The 23,808-nt window shown below is 38.1% G+C and overlaps 1 protein-coding gene across 9 annotated transcripts in view; it reads right to left on the bottom strand.

Moving 5' to 3' along the window:
- AOPEP (aminopeptidase O (putative)) overlaps positions 1-23,808 on the bottom strand; it is a 212,536-nt gene that overhangs the window by 4,117 nt on the left and 184,611 nt on the right. For 4 of the 9 annotated variants that reach the window (XM_062600335.1, XM_062600337.1, XM_062600333.1 and 1 more), the window contains 3 exons: positions 13,621-13,707; positions 10,834-10,978; positions 7,049-7,825 (listed from right to left, as the gene is read on the bottom strand). In XM_062600335.1, the coding sequence (XP_062456319.1) occupies positions 10,838-10,978; positions 13,621-13,707 (228 nt within the window). In that variant the 3' untranslated portion in view covers positions 7,049-7,825; positions 10,834-10,837. Of the gene's footprint in view, positions 1-2,977; positions 2,997-7,048; positions 8,499-10,296; positions 10,443-10,833; positions 10,979-13,620; positions 13,708-23,808 lie in introns of those variants that run through there. The other 5 variants (XR_009961247.1, XR_009961245.1, XM_062600334.1 and 2 more) reach the window with 5 other exon arrangements.

Genomic DNA, 23,808 nt, shown 5'->3' with positions numbered 1-23,808 from the left:
AAAAACTAAAGATATCAGTGCTAGTCAATACAAAGTATAGTATAATTTTAAGGACAGAACAACTAGCTATAGTTGCTTGCTCTGGTCTGCTTAGCCCAGCCCAGAGAACCATCCCGAGCAAGTTCCAAGCCCAGGTCTTGTGACTGAGCTAGAACATCTCTTTTGGAAAGATATTTCTACTGGGACTTAAAGGTTTCAAATGATGGTAAATTTAGCACTGTGCAGGTAATTATTCTGTATTTGTCTTAGGAGTTGATAATTTTTTTGTAAAACTTCATGATCTTGGTTTCTTTTCAATAGCTTTGTTTCCACTTACTATATTGGCAAGGAGTGCTCTCAAGACAATTTCTGGGCAGAAACATTGCAGTTTTTCTTTTTCCTCTCTCCTCTTTTTTGCCCAGTGTCTATCACCAAAGCGGGCATGATCCATAACAAAGGTTTCCAGGCCAAACAACTCCGCCAACCAAAGCTACTGGCTTGTTGCTCAGCTGAGTTAAGTAAGAGCACAAGTCGCCCAATGTAGTTGTTGGAGATGGAGAAGATGCCTGACATAGCCCCTCAATGTCCCTATGTGTGTAATGCCACTCTGCTCCCCGGCACTACCCTGCTACAAATCTGAATATGCTAGTTGTCGTTAATTCACACCCATAAAGTTATTTTCACAGTTATTTTATTATTAGGTAAGACTTATTTTATCATGTGGGGGAGGCTGCTCTGCCTTTCTAGCAGCTGAGTTAGATAGTATTTCCTGTTATCTCTTATCAGTTGATGGGCAGGTTTTGCAAGCAGTAGATCCAGTCACTTTGTATATAATGATATATTTTTAAGACTGAATACCACAAAGGTATGCAAACATCATAGAATAAAACTGAAAGCCATATGAAGTTGCATCAGAACTGAAAACCTGGCCTTTTTGTTGAGATCCTTCACATACATACTTCTCTCTCACCAAGATCCTGCCATATAGCTGTCTCTAAATAAGCTCTTTCCTGGCCCAGTTTCTTCAGACTTGGTAAACTCAATCAATTACAATAGAATTATTTTAGTTTTATGATATTGTCAGAAGAAGACAGATTGGTGTTACATCCATGCTGTCTTCTCTGTTTCAAAAATCAGGCATTCAAAAGCCCAGTAGTGTTATGCCATAGTTCTCAAAAACCTGTCCCAGAGTGTGGCAATCCACTTAAACTTGCGGAAAACACAAGAATAACTGTTACAAGATACCGTGTTGTAGTGTCACCTTCATCACCTTCCTGTCAGTTCAATCTTCTTTCATGACCCTTAAAGATGGTTCAGCTCTTATTTTTCTGAAGTAGGTGCCTCCTTCCTGACCTCCCTGGGAGCAGTGTGTTCTCACCACCTCTGAAACATGTCAGAAATCCATTACTGTTGCTCTTTTTCTTGTGCTGTGTTTTTAGGAAGAGAAAGGGAGGAGTAATTCCTGATTGATGTTCTTACCGGTTATAAAACCATAGTTGTGACATTAGATGCTTTTGATGCTAAAATGTAAATCATATTGCTAAAACTACACAAACTTTAAGCACTGACTTGTGGTGCTTAGTGTAAAGCAATTGCTTTTCTCAGCATCACATTCATCCTGCAGCTGATACTGGCATTACACTGGTCAGAGAGAATCAACTAGTTTAACAGACTTTGGTCTTACCATTTTCCTAGCACAGCTGCTTCTTACTTCTTACTCTATCCTCCCATCTCTCAAGTGGGAGAAACCCTTGTTTTCTTGTGATTTGGCTAAGAGGTCAGTGCTAGGGAAGTAGAGATGGTGTGTACAGAAGTCATCAAAAAATAAAAAAAAACTATAGGACTTGTCTATTTTATGCAAGAGCAAAACCAAACAACCTTACGAGCAATTATTTATATGACTCCCCATCTATGTAAAAAAGGTGCGCATTTAAATGATGTGATTGCATTTTTTAAATACATACATATATATGTATGTATGTATGTATACAAGGAGTTGGGGACAAATGCTTCCCTTAGTACTAGAACTGGGTACTACTATTTGGAGTCAGAGGAACAGGAGATGGTAGTAAGTTAGGGCACAACAGGCAATTTCAGTGCAAGTGGTGGCAATGACAAAATCTTATATAAAAACCATGGTCTTGCAGAGGTGGATGGACAACAGGAAAAAAAAATGATCGTGCCATGGCTCTAGGCAAAGGGGTCATGTGAAAGGCATGAGTGAGGAAGGTGGAGAGTTGTATTTTACACTGAGGAAGAAGAAAAGTGAGTAGTACTTCTCAGACATAAAACTGAATAAACTGAAATGAAATTTTGATTGGTCATGGTTGGTAGTTAAATGGGAACACGAAGAGATGCAAAAATGAGTAACATGGCTGCTCCATATGTTGTTTTTTTTTTTTTTTTGTGTTTGCAAGAGTTTACTGTAAGGGGGTACTGTCATAAAGCAGGTAACTTCTTACTGCTGTTAAGTATAAAAATGACTGAAGAACAATGTTAGAGTATATTGAGATGAGGTACAATATGAGGTACTAGAAAAAAGGTGCTTGCTTATATTTTCTTTAACATGTAGTAGAAATGTAGTACATGACCGCTGTCCTTTTGGGACTAAAGATGAAATGAAATATATTATGGTGCCAAATACTGGCACACAAACTGGCCCATTCTGATTTAACAAGAGTCAAGATGTCTGGAGAAGAGGCCAGCAGCAAAGCAGGCACCAAAGGCTCGTGAATAAAATGTCCTTGAACAAATTTCAGCAGGGAGCCTCAGTGCTGAAACACCGCTCTCAGAAAGCCCAGAGAAAAAGCAGGGCAGCTTGAAGAGAAACAGGCGTATTTTTTGAGAGTGAACTCAAGTGGGCTAAGGAATGGAAGGTTACCAAGACGTCCAGCTGCTCATCAGTCATGTGTGAGAGGACAGAAGTGCCATCATCTCTAGCAAGGAGGCAGTAAATGAACGTATTTTTTGTATAATAGTAGTGTGGAAATTATTTCTGTTGGAAGTACTGGACAAATCTAGATTATCACAAAAAAAAGCATACCTTTAGATGGCTTGCTTATGATTTATGTGTACCTTTAATAACCATTATAACAAATGCCAATACCTTTTTCTGTTAGCTATTAAGAAATAGGATTCAGACCCTTATTTTTGTGCAGAACATCATAGGCAGTCAGTTGTAGAGTAGATTTTGGATAAATGCAGTTTACCTCCCCACTACTATGAAAGTATCTAAATTTCCTTATGCATTGGCCTATTTCATTGGCACAAAAGGTCATCCTTCCATCAAGATGAAGTTTTTTTTTTTTTTTTAAGGAATTCTTCCAATACATTGTTTATACCACAGTAATGTGTTCAGCTGCTTCAGTATTTATAGGTGCTTAAAATGAATATACTTACAGTGAAAGTCTATGAGATTCCATCATCTTTCTTTGGTATATCCCTTATCTTTTCCTGTAATTAATTCTTTTTTAGACTAAGATTCTGGACCTCTAAGTTCAGGGCAAAAGAAAATAACATGCTCTTAATTTATGTATCTGTAAAAAGTTTCCTGTTAATGGGCTTATCAGACCTGATTCATAGATGCCAGAAATTGTAGCATAAAGGTAGGTATTTTTTTAGTTCCAAAAAACGAAACAAAAAAACACCCAACTTTTAGATGGCAGTGAATCAGACAGTAAGCTTTTGTGTTCTGTAGGTCTTACTGTAGAATCAAATATTTTATCAAGAGAGCACTCTGCTCAGAGGAAAATGCCATTAAGTTACAGAAATTTTAAAACTTGGATGTTCTTGGGTAATCTGTATACATCTGTTCCTGACTTTTAAATCATGCACATGGATTTAAAACAGGCACCTGTGAAAGCATGGAAATTCCTCCCCTCTTTTGGCACAAAAGCTTTGACAGCAGTGCTATGCAGTAAGAAAATCCACTTCTCTGCACGCAGACGTGCTGTGCTGCACACAAATGTTGCCACACGTGTGGGTACCTGCCTCCACTTGCTATTTGTGGTCTCTGCCACTTGCCAGTACAGTACGACTGCTTCGGGATGGCATGTTACACTGTCCTGCAGGTGTGCTTTAAAGTGAAGCACAAGATGCAAATGGGAAGAATATCACTGCTACAGTGTAACATGCTACAAAAATACCAAAACAAACAAAACAAAAAAAACCCCACCCTACCTTTCAATAACTTGGTTGCTGTTTCTTTGTTATGAAGATGACACAGTTCTGTTCCTTCCTATGTGCTTATGAATGCAGAGGAGTCTACACCCTTAAATTCAACATAACAAGTAAAATTTTCCATAATAAAGCTTAGTTTAATAGTAATTCTCAAGCCATCATCATTGTTGTCATCTGTGGAGATGACAGACTGTCTGGCTGCAATACTCCAGATGATTAAGTTTTACCATGGGCTGGCTAACTAACTCTACAGGACTTTTCCTTTGTATTTCCTTTGTATTTTTCACAGTGGTCAAGAACCCTTTATTTGTCTTTGCTCTACAGAATGGAAGTGTTTCCATCCTCCTAAAACCTTCTGCCTTGGTGTGTAGCAAAATACAATTCGTTATTGCCTCTTCATGAAGCAAACTTTTTGTTTTCAGTTGTGCACAGACAGCACAACTATTGTTTAAAAGAATAGATCTTAATGAGACACACTTTTTGGTGTAGGTAAGGTAGATGGCTTAGCGCTATATATTTCTTCAGTGTAGTATCATCATCATCTGCACTGTCCACCATAATTCTCTCTGCTGTACAGTACGGTATTGTCAGGAATAATATATACCATCTCCTTTGGCCTCAGGCACCAAAGCTTATTTTCTCAGGCTGCCTTCTTGCTCAGGCTGCATTTCTGGCTAGACCTGTTTCCAGGCTACAAACCTGTTCCTAGCTTGCCTGAATACAGTAGTGAGAGGAACATGCAATATACTACAGTTAATTCTCCCTGAAAGGAGAAAGGGTAGAGGCCGCAGCAGCTGCAAACATCTCAGCAAAAAGACAGAAAACGAAATCAAGAAACTGGTGTCAACAAATACATGTCATCCGAGCAGCACGAGTTACCCAGTCAACTGACTCACTCATGATAGCCTGGCTTTGCTCTAAAGAAAGAAGTGACCCTGTATTCTTCACAGGAAAATAGGTGATGATCCTTGCAAAACTATATTGATTGGTAAATTAATCAGTTATCAGCTTAATCTGAGACTAATTTTTATAGCTAAAAGCTATGTCCAGGAATGAATCAGATCCTAACCATCTACTGGGTCTTCTTGAATAAGATACTGGTTTAATGGAAAAAAAAAGGGGGGGGGGCAGGGAGAGAGCCACTTCAGCATTTTGCATAAGGGCCCTTAATGCTATCCAAAGTAAAATTATCTGTATGCTTATGAAGGACTGAATTGGGAGGAAAAGAACAAAAAAATGCTTTATTTTATTCAAAGAAAGAGGCCAAGTATGAAATGTAGAACAAGCGCACTCTCTTACAGGCTTGGCTGTGCTTGTCATAGCTACATATATTTATTGAAGCTACGTTAGTCTCAAAATCTTTCTTTTCACCTCCAAAAGAGAGCTTTAATGATTCTGTAACTTTTTTCCCCCCCCCCATGTCCCCAAATGCCTGATTATGCTTAAGAAAACGCTATTTAAACAAACTGGCAATGAACAGTTCCCATGATTTTACCACACATTGGAAAAAGTGGTATAAAAATGCACCAAAGTAACAATTATTTTGGCTACAATAATTTTTGATACTGTTTCTTTGCATACATGCATTATTTATTATAATTAGTATCTACTGGGATAGACAACCTTCTCCTCTAAGGAAATTACTAGGGCAACTCCTACACTGGAAGATTCTTTAATAAAACAAACAAACAGTATTGAACTTCATTTTTTTTTTCCTGCAAATTTTCACTATCATCTATTAGAAGCTTAAAAGTAATTTAGTGAGATTGCATGGTTCATGCCCAGAAGTTATATCTTTTTCATTATTTTATGCAGTTCACAAAAATTTTAAACTAATGATAATGCTGGCTTCTGTTTAATGAAGTGGGTGCTATTATATACTAAATACACTAATCTTGCGGTTTGTTTCCTTTGGTGCCAATAGGTTAAGTTCACATGTAACTTAGTGAAACCACCTTTAGTTTACTACTTAGGCTGGAGCCTTACTCTGTTCAACAGTGCTTCAGTGAGAAACAAAAGGGCACACAACCACAAAACAGGGCCAGGTCTATCCTTTCCTTGCCATTTTTAAGGTTACTTGGTGTTAGGGATTTTTTTTTTTTCCCAGTTCTTTTCCTCAGTCCCTCTAATGCATGATGGATCACCAAGTTATACTTTGACAGACTGGAACAACTGTAGCAAGGGAACTAAACTGTTGTTGTTTTCTATATTAAAAAGGGTAAGAAAAATTAGATCGTTTTGAGAGAACAAAAGCTTAGTGATGTTCGTGATATCTGAAAAGTGTTACTGTCTTAATTTGCTCTGTTGTTTTAACAGTACTGGGTATGAACGACTTAAGGCTTACAAAATACATAAATTCTGGGTGTCCTGTGTAAAAGCCTTATTCAGCTCTGGGTTCTTTCCCTTACACAATAGAAAAAGCAAAAAGTAAAAGTAAGTTGATTTCTCTTGCTAGCCTTGTAGTAAAACCTGTGAAATGAGGCATTACTCCCTTATGAATAGGATCCCTCAACAAACACATCTGTGAGGGCAACCACATTAGAAGCCACTGCAGTAACTCAGCATGTTCCTGGACAACCTCCTAACTCTCCCTGCATTGCAAAGAAGTCGCTGACAGTCCCGTAACTCAGGTAATGACTCTGGGCCCGAAAGTGGGGAGTGAAGCAGTGGGGTAAAGAGGAGCTGCATTCTCTGGACTCAGTCACCATTTAGGCAGGTTCAGGTGATTTTGTGCACTGGAACTTCAGAAGTCACTTTTGTGTTTATTTTTTCTTGTTACTTTCCATTAACTAACTGCATTCAGCCTCAGCAAAAAAGGAAATCAAGGGGATTTTTTTTTTTACACTCGTAAGTTAACTTTTGAGCTGCTATACAATGGAAAAACTACACATACTTAAAAAATATTATTTATTCTTACAAGAGCATTTGATGTAAAACAGTAACATACAAAGTAAATATGTTCAGAAATTTTTGTGTTTTCAAGGCTCATTCGCTGAAAGAAACAATTAAGATGTCTTATGATCAGTAGAGCAGTACATTCCTGGAGAAAAGGAATTACACTTGATGTATTAGTGTACAAAAGGAACAGCATAAGGGTAAAGAAAACATTTTCAGAAACAGAAGGTATGGCAAACATTCACCTATACAAGGCAGAGACAGGTGCTGATCTTACTGTTCTCCTCAGTCCCATGTCACTTTTCACAGACTATTCCATCTGCAAATTATCCCTTGCTTTCCCCAACTAATTTATATTAACTTTCAATGTGCTATAGAAGTTACACACAAAATGTTAAGTACAGAATACAAGTTCATCTAATTTCAGTTGGCCAAGTTACTGTGGTGCATTAATCATTCAAATCATTCAAAATAGTTCTTGACATCTGCAAATTTGAGTGTCTATAGGCTCAAACAGCAAAGATGAAATCCCCATAGTCTGCACTGAACAACTACCTTCAGCCACAGGGTGTGTATATGTGTGTGCATGTGTGTGTGGTTTTTTTTAAGTGTTCTTGGTTACAGTGAGCCATAAATACTCAGAGGTAAATGTTTCTGTCAGCTGATTGATTTAGCAGTCACATAATCCTTCCTTTGATGTCTTGGGTCAATGAAATCCTAGTACCACCAGGGTTTAGGAGCAGATATATTAAAAGAATTTCTGTGATCTTTCCTGCAACGGAAACAGCAGTAAAAGTTATTACTCTGCCACAGTAAAGGAGTATCTGTCCATTCCTAATTGGTCCAGTTTTTCAAATGGGGTTATTCTTTAGGTTACTAGTAGAGCATGACTGTCGTTACAAAGGTAAATTTGTAATTACATTTCTAAAAACACTATTTCCGCTTATATTTTCTCTAGTAAAGAGCGTGACTACCCAGAAGGGAGCGCTCTGTAGATTTCAAGACAAAACCTATTGGGAAGGGCCACAGTACAAACACAATCCCTCAGTTATTAGCAATTTACTCTAAAAATGATGCTAGAGGTCAATTACTGGAATAATATTGTAATGGTCTGCATATCCACATACCTTCTTGTGTTTAGCCAACGGTTCTCTAAAGCTACTGAGGTAGGTTTTCCACCTTACGCATTTTGTGTTTAACAGTAGGACATCATAATGTGTACTAATTGGATTTTAGCGAGAAAATAGTAATGACATTTTTCATAGGCTCTTAGAAAAGGTACATCTTTTTTGCTCTAGGGCTCGACTCCTGTTCCTGCTGAACTGAGCCAGTATGTAAATTCAGAACTGATATCAGCTCAGTAGGCACCGGAGGACGGGTCCATCAACAGCTTGGAACAACAGCAGCAGCCGTAAGTGGCAGCTCCAGTCGGAAACAACCATTTCCTGCAAATGATACACATGGCTAAGCTACAATTGCAGAGAAATCAGGAGAGAACCCATTACAGAAGAGACTACTTTACAAAACAAAGCTTTATAGACAATTCCAATTTAAAATCACAAACACTTTTTCCTCTCTTTTTCAGAAAAACGTTGTAAGCAAATTACTGTGGCTGACACCTTCCTTCTGCAGTTAGACTGAGAATTTAAGGAGCACTGCTTACTCTCAACTAAAAAGATCTTTTGTCCTAAGTCACCTCTGCCTCTTGTCCTCCATATACTGCATTTCACACACAAACATTTATTATACAACTATATAGTGAGCAGCAATGTAATGTACCTCAGCCAGTAAATACACTCCACTCCATACAGGCTGACACTTAAACGTTCTCATCTCACCTTCTCTTCAGGTGCAGAACTTAGCCACTGTGAACAAAGAGGAAATCAATCACTGTTCACCAATCAGCTAAGCTCTGCACCTTGTCAGAGAGGTCTTCGTCTGAGCACAACTAATTATCAGATGTGTTTCTTCCATGATGCGTCTGCTCCATTTCTGTTTGGCTTTTTTTTTTTTTTTTTTTTTTTTTAATGGGTGGAGAAGGTTCCAAGGTGTGAATCAGTTACGACGATTTTCATAGTAGCAGTTGGGGTCATAGCTATGTGGTAATCCCTGGCAATGTGATTTTAATCTTAAGTCACAAATCATCATGCCAGGAACCCAAACAGCCACAACATTAAAAGAAACCTATGCAGTTACTTTTCCCTCACATGCTCAAGTTTAGAACAGGAGGTGTATTTCTTAAGGGTGTTGTTCTCCTATCAGTTTCTTTAGATTTTTATATACTTAGCTCAGCATGCATGCACTCCTAGTCTGTCTGAAAATCAACCATGTACAGCTAACACGTACTTACCACTACAGATTTGTAGAAATTTTAGTTCATTTTAATATGCAAGAAACTATAAGAAGACAACAGAACAAACTGCATCTTTCTGGCCATCAGTGCACTAAAGGCAATTACCAGATTAAAAAAAAATGTTGAACATAATGACTCTCAGATTTGAATGCATCTTTTATAACTGGGATTGCATAAGCAAATGGCTTGTTTTTACAACCCTACCTGTTTTAGAATATGACCCCCCACTCACCTTCCCCAAAACTAACCATCTGGTTAGAACTAACAATCTTCAGTTTAATCCACACTTCCCTCAAAGTCTTCCTGGCAGGCACAGTTGTTGTATAACCAGAAGAACAGAGCTATTCATAAACCATCTTGCTTTCATGGTAACTGCTGTATTCCATATAAATAAATGCCATAAATTCAAATGAAACTGAGTATCAAATACAGCCTGAATGTACAGGCTTGAATGTGAGAGAATTAAAGATTCCTGTTCAGTACCAATTACAAAATGACAATTTTGCTAAATTAGACGTCTGAATTTTGATACGAGGAATCAACTGTAAAGCTATGCGAACAAGCAAGGCAATCAGTCTGCCAGATAAATTATATCATTTGGCAAAAATCTGAGGTATGCTGTATTGGAAAAGATCTTCATACCAATCCTAATTGGCTGTGCGTTAAACATGCATGTACTAACACTGTAAGGTTACCTCAGGCTATTCAAATAAACTGCAAGATGGAGAATGTTTTTGCAAATGATCAGTTTATAACCTGTAATAATCTTTAGCTTGTGAATATTTCTTGGTATTTTGCTTTTTCTCTACTTCCCTTCAATTTCAGAAACAAACTAAATTGAGTATGAATGACATTAAGCAGCTTCTTAATGTCAAGGCTGCTCCTCTTACCTCACATTCAGTCTTCAAAGAAAGACCTGACTTAACGCAAATTCATTTGAATTATCAAATTCTTCTCACACAGTTCAGATTCGCTTTCAGGTGCACAATTTCGTAATTCCTTTACGGCTGCTCATTCTTTTCAAAGAATGTGATGCCTAGCAAGTCAACATGCAACTTTGTTAAACATTATTGCTTCTCACACAATTGCAATTTTAAGATGTACCGTAAACACAGTTAAGAGTGCTTAACGGAAAGCAACTGCATGTGGAGCCCGGCCGCCTCCAGCCTTTCTGACTTACAGTTGCCTCTTGTACAGGCAGTTACAAAGCTTTGAACAAAGCTCCTCCAAGCTCTGCAGTCAATTTCTGCATGCAGCTAACTCACTGCTCCAGCAGCTGGGTTTAAACACATGCAAGATATTTAGCAGGAGCTATTTCTTGAGCCACAAATTCTATGGTATGTCAAAGTTTACTATGTTTAGTGTGCTATCATATTCTTTCTGCATGAGGTAAAACCAGGGTTTTTAATTAATTTTAAAAAAATCACCTCTTCAGAATAACATCTCTGCCACCACTTTGGCTGAGGACACATCCATATGTTCTCGTGCTGCAGCAAAACATTTGTAGGCAAGTTCTTGTTGCTTTGCATCTTCATTCACCATTAGCTCACCATAGAGGTACACACCCATTGCCTGCAAGAGGAGTAACACACACATTCACCCTATCACCAGCTATGACCAGCTGCTAAGGTTTTGTTTCATATATCTCACAGAACTCATTGAATGCAAAACAAACAAACAAAAATCCCAAACCACTTCCACAGAAAAAAAGACCATATACTCTATAACACATGCTCACATTTCCGCATTAAATGTAGTGTTTACTAGCTGTTTTTAGCCTAAGGAAGACTTGTATTAAGCATGTAAAAAAGGAACACAAACATAACAGATGTATGTCATGATATGACAGGAAATGACTTTCCCACTCCAATTTTCTCACCATCTTCCAGGCTGAAATCTGTTCACTTTTATCTACTACCTGAAATATTTCCAATGCCCCTTAAGAAGGCAGCTTGTCAATAGGAGAAACATTTTCTTTCATATTGCAATGTTTCCCTACCTAGTAATTAAGAGCAAATCAATTAAAACAGTCCATTCCAACATGCCCATTTGGCAATTCTATTACTGGAAATCAACTGAAAATGGTCAGGTCTGTGTTTCAAAATCATCTCTTCACATGCAAGACAGGCATGATTGAACATGCATACAGTTCTGGTTTGGTAAGAAAACATATTTTTCTAATCCAGATTTTGGAAACAGCAGCAGTCAAGAAAGATAAATGAGCTTATACGGGCAAAATCTGGCCTCCCTTGGCAATAATAAAGCACCATCTAAAAAATTTCATTGTGGATTGCCATTTTTGTTCCCTGATGTTACAAATATTTTCATCTAATTGCAAGGAATTCAACAAGTGTTAAGTTGCGCTTACCAAAATAGGAATGTACATATGACTTAAAATATTAACAGGTTAACAAATTAGCTTTTACAGTTGAACTCAATGTTTGGATAGTTTCAGCAGAGGAAAAAATATGGATATCATTGAAAAAGACTATTTTTAATACTATTCCTCCCAATTTCTAGGACTGGCAAGTAAGCATTGAAAAAAAAAAAAAGAAAGAAAAAGAAAAGAAAAAACAGAAACAAAAGCAAACCACTTTCAACTGGCAGAAAAAATTGAGTTTTCACAAAGACTTAAATTAAGGGAGTTAGACAGAAACCTGCCAGGCTCCTTGCCAGTCCCCTAAATGTGCTGTCTTGCATTCAGAGACCCAAAAACTCAGATTTCCTGGATTTGCAGCAGCAGGACAGTCACACCGGGCAGGCTGCCTTGGAGCTGGGCTCCAGTTGCTTTCATAGAGAACTTCAAAATGCTGAGATTTTGTTCCAAATAGGAATTACCTTCTCTACCCAGCGTTATTTTTTCCCCAAATACAAACATCAAAACTCAGTAAACACACTGGGTTTTTGTAATCCTGAAAAGGACTAAATAGTCACATTTGCATTTTTCCCAGACTTTCAAAATAGCCAAGTCTTTTGCGATCAGTAAGGGCATGCAACTGCTCTGATTTCAGTCATAATCGTTCTAGAACCTGGTTGTGCCATAAACCGTACGCAACTGCTGGAGTAAATCAAATGAAGGATATCAGAGATTACACTAAAAAATAGTTTCAAAAATTTATTTCCTGCACTGCAGAAAGTGCTAGTCTTTATTTGATAAAATATTTGCCCCAAACGTAATGCAGTTCAAAACAGATGTGTCTGTATAAACCTGAGGATTTTTTCCTGCTGTCTACTGGACCTATCTGCATCCTTCCATATGATTAAAATGTACATAATACATATAACCTTTTGTTTTCATAAATGGTGGTGTTTTATGATTATATTATTTACTAAAATAAAGAGCTTGCCAGAAAGTGTGGGGCATGTTTATTGGCTGAAATATAAATAGGAGGTATACTCTAGAGCTAGAAGAAAGAATATGGGAGATCATAGTAACTTTATTGTGCTACTTGTCTAGAAGTATAAAAACCTCTGCTGTAAATGTCTTTGTTCACTGTCAACATAAAAGGTGAAGGCATGAATTTCTTCCAGATTTTGAAATAGCTTCCAACATTTTCTGTATTTTTATATAAATTTTAGATACATAACATATATGCCAGTTAGTGAATTTCTTGATGTTCATAGTGAATAAAAATAAATGAAAGTGACACTGAAAGAATAAGCAAAGGTGCAATTTCAATTTTAAGTTTGTAATGGCCTAAACAAGCCATACTAAAGGCATTCAGCGTGTCCTGCCCTAAAAATCCTCTCCCAGCACTTCCCTAACCCTGAAGATGCCTGCATTCCTTTGATGTACATTCCTGTGACACACTTCTCCTTCTGGATATGGTCTTGAAAATTTAAGCCTCTACAGCACTGACTATTTTGTACCTAACTCATATCTACATGCTCTAATATTTACAGCCAAGCTTGCCTTTATCATCAATGGAACCAACGCTGGGAAGCACTCTCCCAGTGTCACTGCCACCTCTAGCTTGCACAAAATGAAAGCAGAAGGTTATACATCCTATTTAACCAATTACCAGAACATTAGTAGGCCTAGGCAGGGGTTGAGTACACCTGGGTAGCTCCCACAGCCCACTAAGCAAAGGGCAAACTGAACACATACGTTCAAGTTTTTGACAATCCACAGCAAGAAAATATATTAAAGTCAGTTTTTACTTTGACATAGTAAAAAGTGATTATTTTGAAAATGTTAATTAAATGGAACTGACCTGATCTTCTCTGAGAAATTTCTCAACATCTCCATATCCAGGTATGTATTTGTGTTTAACAACAAGTTCACACCACCGATGTCGAACCTTTGGGAAGAGAAAATAGAAAAAAACCCCGGTATCGTATCTCTGTAATTAAGTGCTAGTAAACAATATATTTCTAACTTTTCGGGGGGGGGGGGGGGGGGGTAAAAAGGGTGGGTGCGAAACATGAAAGATTCTTTAATACATTAAGCTCCTGTGAAATGCTACTGCTTTCAAATAAAACCACAAAAGGTTCTGCTTTTAAGCGCGATGCCATTTTGCCAACCAGTCACATGCCACTGGGTCAGCACATGCACACACATATGTGGGGAGGAGGGGTGGGATTTGAAACCCCTAAATACCCAAAGAATTTGAATCAATAAACAAATTTGTGTATCTGGTGCAGCTTTGCAGCATCTTCACTTCAAATTGCTGTAAGTATTTTCCTATTTTTTCTTTAAACTAGGCTACAAGTTATTATTTTCATGATGTTAAAAGAGCTGGAGTGGGGAGAGATTAGTGCTACAAACATCTGAAGAACCATAAGATACAATTAAATAATTTCTTCTCTATAAGTGTAAAATCAAAGACATTAGAAGGTTTAAGTCTACATATAATTTTGTACCAATACTACACCTATGCTAAAATGATTAAAGTTAGATACAAAACTATGAAAGAGAGAGATTTCAGTGAAGTAAAATACAGTTCTGCCACCATAGCTTTGCCAAGTTTCAGACTTGAAGCAACTTGCAAAGGGTTTAAAATATGTCTACATTTAAAAAGCTGGATTGTGCTACCAAACGCACATTAACAAAGAAAGACAGTTACTAACATGCTGTAATGAAAAATATTGAAATTTTCCATCAAATTACTATTGAATAATATATTTTAAATAGTGTGAACAGTACACCTTTGAAATGCATACTTTTTTTTTGTTTTAAATTACTTTGTTCTTAATGACTCTTGCGACATTAGTGTCATCTTATGTGACACCAAGGCTTCCTCAGTTGCAGGCAGTGATCAGGCTAATGTTTTATATTCCATTATTAGCTCAGCACTAACCCTAAAGGAAAACAGTTGAATGCAATAAACCCTCCCACTCCCTGCTCTTCCTGTTCCAGCCTCTGTTCTTACCATCTTTCAGAAGTCTGGTTCCTAGCAGTAATCAGCTTTTGTAATAAGAATAAAATGTAAGCGGCTTAAATATTTTTCGAATCTGAGTCTAAACTCTGCTATTATCAAGTAATTGAGATCTACTGATAACACTGAGAATGAAAGTTAGAAAGGAAGGGAATAGAAAGACACTCACAAGTAAATTGTTGCTTTTGGAAATAAGGGCAATACTTTCCTTGTCATTGTAGTCCATGCCAATGGTACATCTCAACAAAGAATTTCAAATGTATGTAATTAAATGATAGTCTAATTAACATCATTAACAACTGATGCATGCTCTTAAGTCCTGGAGGAGGCCTTTGTGGGGCAGCTGATAACTCCTTCCAGATGACCTTTTTGACAGAATTGTTCAAACATAGCTTCCAAATGAAATAAAATGTTGGGAATTTGTGTCTGAATAGAGCTTGCACTCACAGTACCTAAGACACTGAATAGTTAAAAGTGCAAGGCATGGTGAGGAATGAAAGCTATCTCTTAAAGACTGCTGCTGACAAAATAACAGCTGTTAAGATTCCTGCATGTGGAACCAGAACTAAATCCACAAAAGTAAATAGTTTTCCAAGTTTCAACTCATTTTGCTGTAGACACCCACATCCACAATGCAGACCCTCAAAACTCTACCCAGCTGCTGCTTCTCCCAGGAGACACTAAACATTTCACCAGTAAACCCTCCTAGGCAATTCAGCTCTGTTAGAAGGCATTTCACACAGTACCAAGCAGATTCCTGTCTGGCTGGTACCTTCAAGGTTCACAAATTAGCATTTCCTTACTTTCTCATTTACAGGGTTAGTTAACCCTCCCTTAGCAGAACAGAAAATCATTTGTACTGTACGTCGTCTTCTGCTACACATTATCTTGTGCAACACCTTTTCTGTTGTACAACAACAAAGACTTTATATATTCTTATAGCACATATGAAATAGATGATGAGGAGGAAGGGATCAGAGTGCTTTCCCATGATCACTTGCCCTCCTGTTTCTTGCATTCCAGCAGATACAGCACTCACCAAGGAGGTGAGCAACCAAATTCAACTTCTATGTCTGCTCAGGATCTCAGACTGTGTCTTCAATTATATTTCAACAACCAGATAAACTGGATTCTGAGAATGAGTCTCTTTATTAGGAAGTTTGAAAGCTGCTTTTTCCCATATAATTAAAATATTTATTGATCCTAAAAGGAAAACATCAGAGAATCTGAGCTCTTTGTAGTATAAGGCACCTAAATAACTCCAAGTACTTTTAATAAGAGCTCAAGCACCTGGCTTACACAGTCCAAAAGTCAGCTCATGTAACTTCTGCGGATGTGATCATAATTTCTACATAGAAATCAGAACAGAAGATCTTCAAATGAATGTATTTATGTGGTTTTACTTCTTAACGTCCTAATATAATATATGTCTACCTTACATTTTTCAGTACTGATTATCTGAATTCCTGCTTCAGACAACTGCTTTGGAAAACAGTGAAAAATTAAGCTGTGTCCACTTCCTTAGATCATTCCTCCCTCCACAGGGTTCCTATTCTTGGCAATAAATCTCATTTAAAATATTTAAAAGAAAAATATTTATTTGTTGAGTGAGGTTTGAGATTCCTTCATTTCTTCTCTTCCTTCCATTCCCCTTCCCTCTTTCTTCCCTTCCCCTTCCCTCTTCCTCAGAGTCTTTACAAATCCTGGAACATACTCAAATCTGAAATGCTGGGAATTTTCCAGCTGAGACAGAAGGAGTATGTCTGTTATCTCAGATTACATGTTTGCCTCTCATTCTCTGAAAAACCCCAAAGGCTTTTGGACCAATTGTTATTGAAAGGCTTGTAAAACTGACAGCACAGTCCATCCCACGAGCCTTCCAGGGACACGTACTGGGCCCCAGCAAGCAGTGAGCAAAACTATGCTCCTCTATGTGCAAGGTGACCTGGCCAAAATTGGCACTAGCATCTTAACACCTGAACAGAAAATACTTTAATCACTCTCCTATGCTCCTACTCCACCATGCGGTGTGGCTTGTAGGTTACCATACATGGCAGCTGCAGCTGATGCAAATGCAGTCACTTTTCAGATACATGCACTACAATAAAGTAACTTTTCTACTATAATCCAAGCCCTAGACTTACACCGCAAACATGAGAATTTTATTTGCTTAAGAACACGATGGAAAAAAAATCTTTCAGTTCCCACCTTCTCATCCAATCCTTAGAGGAGAATTAAAATGGGCCCCACAGCTCTGCAGCATAATGAATGCATCATATGAACAGGCACTTTAACAAACCAGTATCAAAAGGAAATTTTGAAAACTAAAGTAGTTTGTGGTAGGACAGAGCTAACCATACCGCATCCTGTGTATGCTCTTCTTGGCTTTTCTTTTCCTCCCAGGAGTAAAGGCATAGTGGCAAAAATAAGAATTCATTAGTCTTTTCCTAATTTTCTCTCTGCACATTTTTTCTGTGCTCTTCTGCATGGTTCAGAGATGCACATCGTATGTCATTTTGGCTGGTTACACCATAAACAATATAAACTAAACCTGAAAAGTAATTTACAACAAATCCTCCTGTTACTGCTGGCAGAAAGCACACACTACTTTGTCTGGCTCTTTTATATGTTCCAAAGCTGAAGCAACACCTGTAACTGCCCACCCACCCACACACGCTCTTACTGGTTTGGCAGCTGCAGAAACCTACGTGCCAAAGTTGGGAACACAATTTATTTTTTCAGCCTCAGAGTTCAGGCTCAGAGTTGGTGCTCTGAGTCCTCACAGCCAATGCCTGATATTCCACAAGACAAGGAGTGGTGGCTTAGGAGGCTGGAGGTCTGGTGGGAGCTCAGGTTTCTAGAAGATCCTCCTCTCTTGGAAATCGTTCTTTCCTTCAATTCCACTTTCACAACTGGTGCTAAGGTTTCCACCAGCATCATTTTAAGTTAGCTGAAGATTGTTGCCATGAGTTTGGCAAAACACTCCAGAAATTGCTGTATATTGTGAGGCACAGTTCAGTGGTAGGTCATTGTCTCAGATATAACATTTGAAAACTGATTGTTTCATAAATATCAGGCACATCTAATTCTACATATTGATTAATATGTCTTGAAGAGATAATGCCAGTGAGCACTAGGCTCCCATATGTAGGAGCAGCAGCTTATACAAATAATTCTCTATAATTTCATTTTAAGAAAAATACATGAGATTGCACAATATTGTTTGCAACTCAAGCATTACCTGTATTTTGATAGTGCAGAAGAAAATATTTAGAAACAGAAATGATACTGACTTAGTCTATTTTTAGTGAAAGTCCTTACACTTTAACAGTTTGGGCCAAAATCTTTTGTTAGGTAATTCTTGAAGCTCGACTTTCAGAAGAAAAGTTCACAGGGACATACCTGAAAAACAGTTTTTAAGACTAATTTAAACAGATCTTGAAGTAAAACTATAATTTTTTGTATCTGACCCAGGTGATAAAAAACTTAATTTTCTCCTCTCCCTTGCTAAATTGATCAGACAAGCCTAAAACAAACATCCACACAGCAAGCTTTATATGTTATATTGTAATAATCTAGCTTGCTCATGTTCTCAGTCATACACACACAAGCAAAAATAAGTATTTTACATCTGAGGTCTACAAATAAAACTTAGAAAGCAAGTAATTTAAACCATGCCTTTATTAAAAAAGGAGAAAGAAAGAAACTAAGGAGCTGTACTAACGCTTTGGTCTGCAGAATGGGAGTCTAGCTTCAGGGAAGATGAATACGTTTTGCTAATAGCTGGATCCAATTTAAAAGGCGCCATGAGACAATAAATCTAAATCGCAAAACAAAAGCAACATACTTGGAGATCTTAGAAACTGGGGTAATTTAAAATATATTAAATGCTATTGTGCAACGGAATAGAAGCTGTATGAAAGGTAGATCATATGCATATATGATCTTTATAAAACACAGGTTCTGGCACTATTGAAAAAAATCACTCCAAAAAGTAGAATTGTAAAAGTTAATTAAATAGCCACAGATGTCAGACTCCAGTCTAATTTATAAAGGAAAAAATACAATGAAACTTTTTCGAATAAGCAAACTGTGCTACTATAGATCAGTTTTAATTAATGAGGAGGAAGCTGGGTATCTCCAGAGCACTGGAATGCTGTTCTGTTCCCTCTGAAAGTATTTCTCTCCAGTGTCTTCCTATCTCTACATAAATTGGATTCATCTATTGGATCATTTTCAGAGATAACAAAGGAACAATGTTATAGGCCAGTATTTTGGAGTAATAAACAGATTATTGGTTGATGTACAAGAATTACAGTTAAGAATTGCCAATTAGATAATGTTACTGTGACAGTGTGTTTAATGATTTCATTTTTTCCCCCTCTATCTTTGCATAAGCAGACAGATTTAAGAACAGCTGAAATAGTTATTCTTTAATACACCAGCCAGGTTGCACCAGTGACGTTTCATTCATTCTATCTAGGCAAAGCTTCAAATGAATATTCCTATCTTTTATTCCACAGTACATGGATACTTTTAGCATATAAATATGGCTTCATGAACATTTACCCAAGTCAAAGCATCAGGGATGCTGAATCAGAAAGAGCAATGAAAAGACCACATGGCTTACAACTCTGCTGACAGAGTATTGGTTTGGCAATCTGAAAAAATACACTTATTAGCCAAAAACCTACTGAATGCAACAAGAATGGATTTACCATTCTTCTGACAGGGACGCTGGAATTGGGTTTACTGAATACGCCAAGGGCTTGTCAGAAGTAGCCTGAGTAGAGCTTAAATGAGTTTGTATTTTGGAACAAAACCTCCTGGACTGTTCACAGCAGAAGTTACTTCTCAAGAGACCAAATTTTAACACTCCCTCTGAGAACACCAAAGGACTAAAGAAATTAAGGGCCAGATACAGAGTTGCAGCAGCAGGCATCTTTGATAGAGGCTTTTTTTTCCCGGAAATCCTCACAGTATCAGCAAAATTCAATTACGCTGTTGTTTCCAATTCTTCTTCTTAAAGTGTGATACTCTTTCTCAGTATTCACTACTTTATTTTCCAGACTTACGGTCAAAATTATGATAACTCTTCACACATCAAGAATGGCTTCTGCTAGCTGTGCTCATGCTGCATCTTAACTACTAGGAAGACTTGTAGTGAGAAGAGGGGTGATAGGACTGGAACCTCACTGACTCACTAAGCCCTTTCCTTCATTCCACTCGACACTGGCTGCCCAAGCAGCTCCATGCCAGCAGCTGCCCCCTTAAGTAACATGTCCCACTGCATAAATATCTTAGCCCACTGACAACCCAGCAAACTCTAGCGTGATCACTGAGGAAACTCTAAAACTTTAAAACCTGAAATGTATGAATTGGCTGTTAAAAAAAAGCTGAAATGTAATCTTAACACCAGACATGAAAGTTTAGCAGCACTGACGACAATACTGTAGTACTTAATTCATTTTACTCCTTTTGATTGGTATTTCTGCAGCAATCAAGCATTTTCATGCTGTACATACAAGCGGAGCTGAAAATGTGGAAAACACCTTGTGGGTGCTCTCTCTCCTTCCTCCACCCAGCAGCTCTTTCGGAGTGCTGCAGCCAAACCTTGTATAGCTACTGTCTCCATTTAGTCAGAGAGGTATTCTATGATCAAGCCTTTCAAAAATGAATTCTGTATTCGGCATTTTGGCCAGCTGCAGATTATGGGCACAAATGGAAGCATTCGAATCTGTAGCTGCGCAAGGGTACCAACAAGTCAGGCAGTGTGTTCCCATAGCTGGTACAAGCCTTAATTAGTAATAGATGCAGGACTGAACTTTTCTCCCCGTATGAATCTGATCTGTAGACATATATTCCCTTTCCATCCTTTCACCTCCCTTCCAGCTATATGTTTTATCACCCATTTCTCCATAATACAATTGAATTTTACTTTAAAGGAGTTTTTACAGTACCAAGGCCTTGTTTAAAAGCAACCTGATCAGATCTTTCTTCTCCAAGTCCTACACACTGTAAACGTATGATTCTACTTCCATTTCCAAATAAAACACGCACTTCTCTACAACCACCATAGTAGTCTCTTTTCTCCATAAACATACAGAAGCCTAGGAATCACACAACATGCTGCTTAGAAAAGTCCAAACAAAGCAGAGCGCATCACTACTACGTTCTCTTGGTTTTTTATGAGTGACCAAACAGCAGTATTTCAGGCCAAGATTCACCCTTGGAAATGAAGTACATGCTGGGAACTTGTTTAGAAAAAAACAAATGCACTTGTTTTTCTCACCTCAGGTTCACAAAAAGAGAGCTCACAGCTAGATGGCCAGATGCTTTTCTCCCTGTATGCGCCACATCTGTGACCAATGACATTTGTGTTCACAGGAGAAAATTTTCCAAAAGGAGGTAGAAAAGCTAAAAGTTCTAAAGTTCTCATTTGTGCTAATGTAAATAAGTGATAAATCAGGACATGTAATTCTGTAATCCCATATGCATTTCAGCCCACTTTTTCTCTCTCCTATTTAACAGGAGATTGACACACAACAGTATCTGATCCCAAGTTTTTGTTCTTTCACTGCAGACCAATAAAGTGATATAGGACAGTGATCTAAAATAGGCTTAGATGAGAAGAGGGGAAAAACAACCAGTACCAACACCAAGGTAGTGCGATAACTTTAACCACATCTGCTGGAAGAGAGACTCCCTGCTGTGCCTAAAGGCTCTTCTCATTGTGTTTCCATTTACACTGCCATGATCTCCATCCTAGGGGGAGCAGCTCCTTTATCATGATGCCATGTGAGGTAAGGAAATGTTTAACACAGCATGTGAACTCATTTAATTTGAAAAAACAAAGATTTTTTAAAATAAGCCATAATTAAAAACATAAATACACTACTTAACTGGAACCAAACGCTTCCCCTCTCCTTTGCCTTTTTGATACTGCATGTTCAGCATGCTGAAGTGTTAGTGCCTTTCAAAGCTTGCAGCAAGATGGAGATTGTAGAAAAGATGTCATCAGCTGCCTTTTTATCAAATTTCCTGGAGATGTATGCTGAGTTCTGCTTTGTTGTGGTGCTGTTAGCTCGCACAAACAGGGCTGTCTTGTGGCCCAGTGCAGAACAAAGGCCCCTCACAATCCCCTGCACGCACAGGAATGGGAGACACTCTGGCATTCAGGACTGAGCAGCTCCCAAGCCCAGTACCCACTATACCTGCCCTCCGAGCAGTTCTATAGCACCTCTGCTGCCCACACCTTTCCTCCTAAAGGACTGGTGGGAGGTTCTCAGTGCAGCCCAATGGCTCTGGCCACAGTCCTGTTGCCTTTCCATCTCTATGGCAGAGCTGCTCACAGAATTTACAAGCCACAGAGCTGTAGTGGGGTCTGCCACACACATGAAGGCATGTCGCTGGGGAACCAGTAAGGATGGGTGATCATGAGAGACTGAGAAGAGATCTCAGTCTCAAGCACAACCTCATGTTGCTGCCTCCAGCAAGAAATACCTAAGGAACAAGCGCCATTCATTCAGCAGCATGCAACATGGATAGGCATATGTAGATGTCCTAGCTGACACTTCATCCAAAATACGCAACAGGATTACAGCACCTGCATCTCTTAGTCTCATGTACAACCCCTTCCAAATGCCCCGACACCTTACCCAGAATATCTATTTACAATAATGTTTTTAGTGTGTCTGGTATCATCTTATTTTTTTTTGCATCAACATCATGAATGATGTCCATCATTACTATCTTCTCTAGCTGGCTGAGTCTACCTGCAGTTTTTATCCATACAGTGTTTATGTATATATTTCAACACACAAGCTATTTATACAAGAATGTAAAAACACTCTAGCCTTATAAAACCAAATGTTGTAGTGTGGAAAAGCACATAAACACCCTTACAACTGAAGCAGAAAACCAGTTCTTTAAAAATCTGATGTCAAGCACAGCAACCTTCTGTTACCAATTATTATTAAATTATAATTCCTGCTCAGCAAAAAGAAAAGTTGCTGCAAGTAACAACACAACAGTAAGCCATTCCTCTTGCTTATACTCCTCTCTCATTTCTTCTCCATCTATCTTCTCCTTTCTGTAACTGGAAGCAAAAAAAGTGCCTTCCCTTCAACTCTGGCCTCCCACAGTGACTGTAGTCCAAATGTTTGTTGTTTCCAGGCAAGATTACTGTCATAGACAAACTCTAGAGCTAAATATGAACATGAGACACAAATTCCAGGCAATGAAAAATGTGGCTGCCTGGCTTTTCCATGGTTTAGGCCACAGCCAGCCTACCCAGCCTGTGCTTGCATCCTTCCAACTGTGCATAGTTTAAAACTTTGGTTCCAATTTTCAAAACAATTAAACATGAGATTTTGACTCCAAAGACAAAGACCTTTCACATCACTCTCACAAAAAACCCTTCCCCCTGCTCTGAAAAAAATTTAAGAGAAATATATCTTGATTTTATAAAGTCAGAAGAAACACATAAATTTTACTCCATGTTTCATTTTTTTGAGTTATCTTCTCTCCTTTTGTTCCCTGCCTCCAAGACTACCACTATTCTTGCTGCTTAGGATAATATTTACCCCATAAGGAAACAGCAAGAGTCCTCTCCAGGATGCTTCAATCCCAAAGGTATTCGGATGGCAGGCAGTTGAAAAGACAACAGGGGAATTTTACCCACACATTAGTAAGTCAATGACTCAGCAAGTGGACCAGATCTTCATGGCAAAGGTAGTGACATCAGAACCAACAATGGTTAGTGATTTTAAATTGTCCTATTTCTTGTGCTATTTAGACCTCATATACTTATGGCATGTCAGATTTTTCTTCCAACTCTATAGTCCCATCCAGGCATAATCGGTATCAGTAGTCAGTCTTTATACAGAAATGAGAAGTACTAAGTGAGTTGTTTGGATGCACCATCAAAATCAGTTTATATGCAATAAAAAGTATTTTCAGGATTTGCTCACAACTTAAAAAAAATCCACAACACAAAGCCTTCCCCCATACAAGCACACACAC

Source organism: Rhea pennata, chromosome Z (genome assembly GCF_028389875.1).
Source record: "Rhea pennata isolate bPtePen1 chromosome Z, bPtePen1.pri, whole genome shotgun sequence".
Lineage (NCBI taxonomy): Eukaryota > Metazoa > Chordata > Aves > Rheiformes > Rheidae > Rhea > Rhea pennata.
Note: the sequence above shows the minus strand (reverse complement) of the source record. Positions and strands in the feature narration are given on the sequence as shown.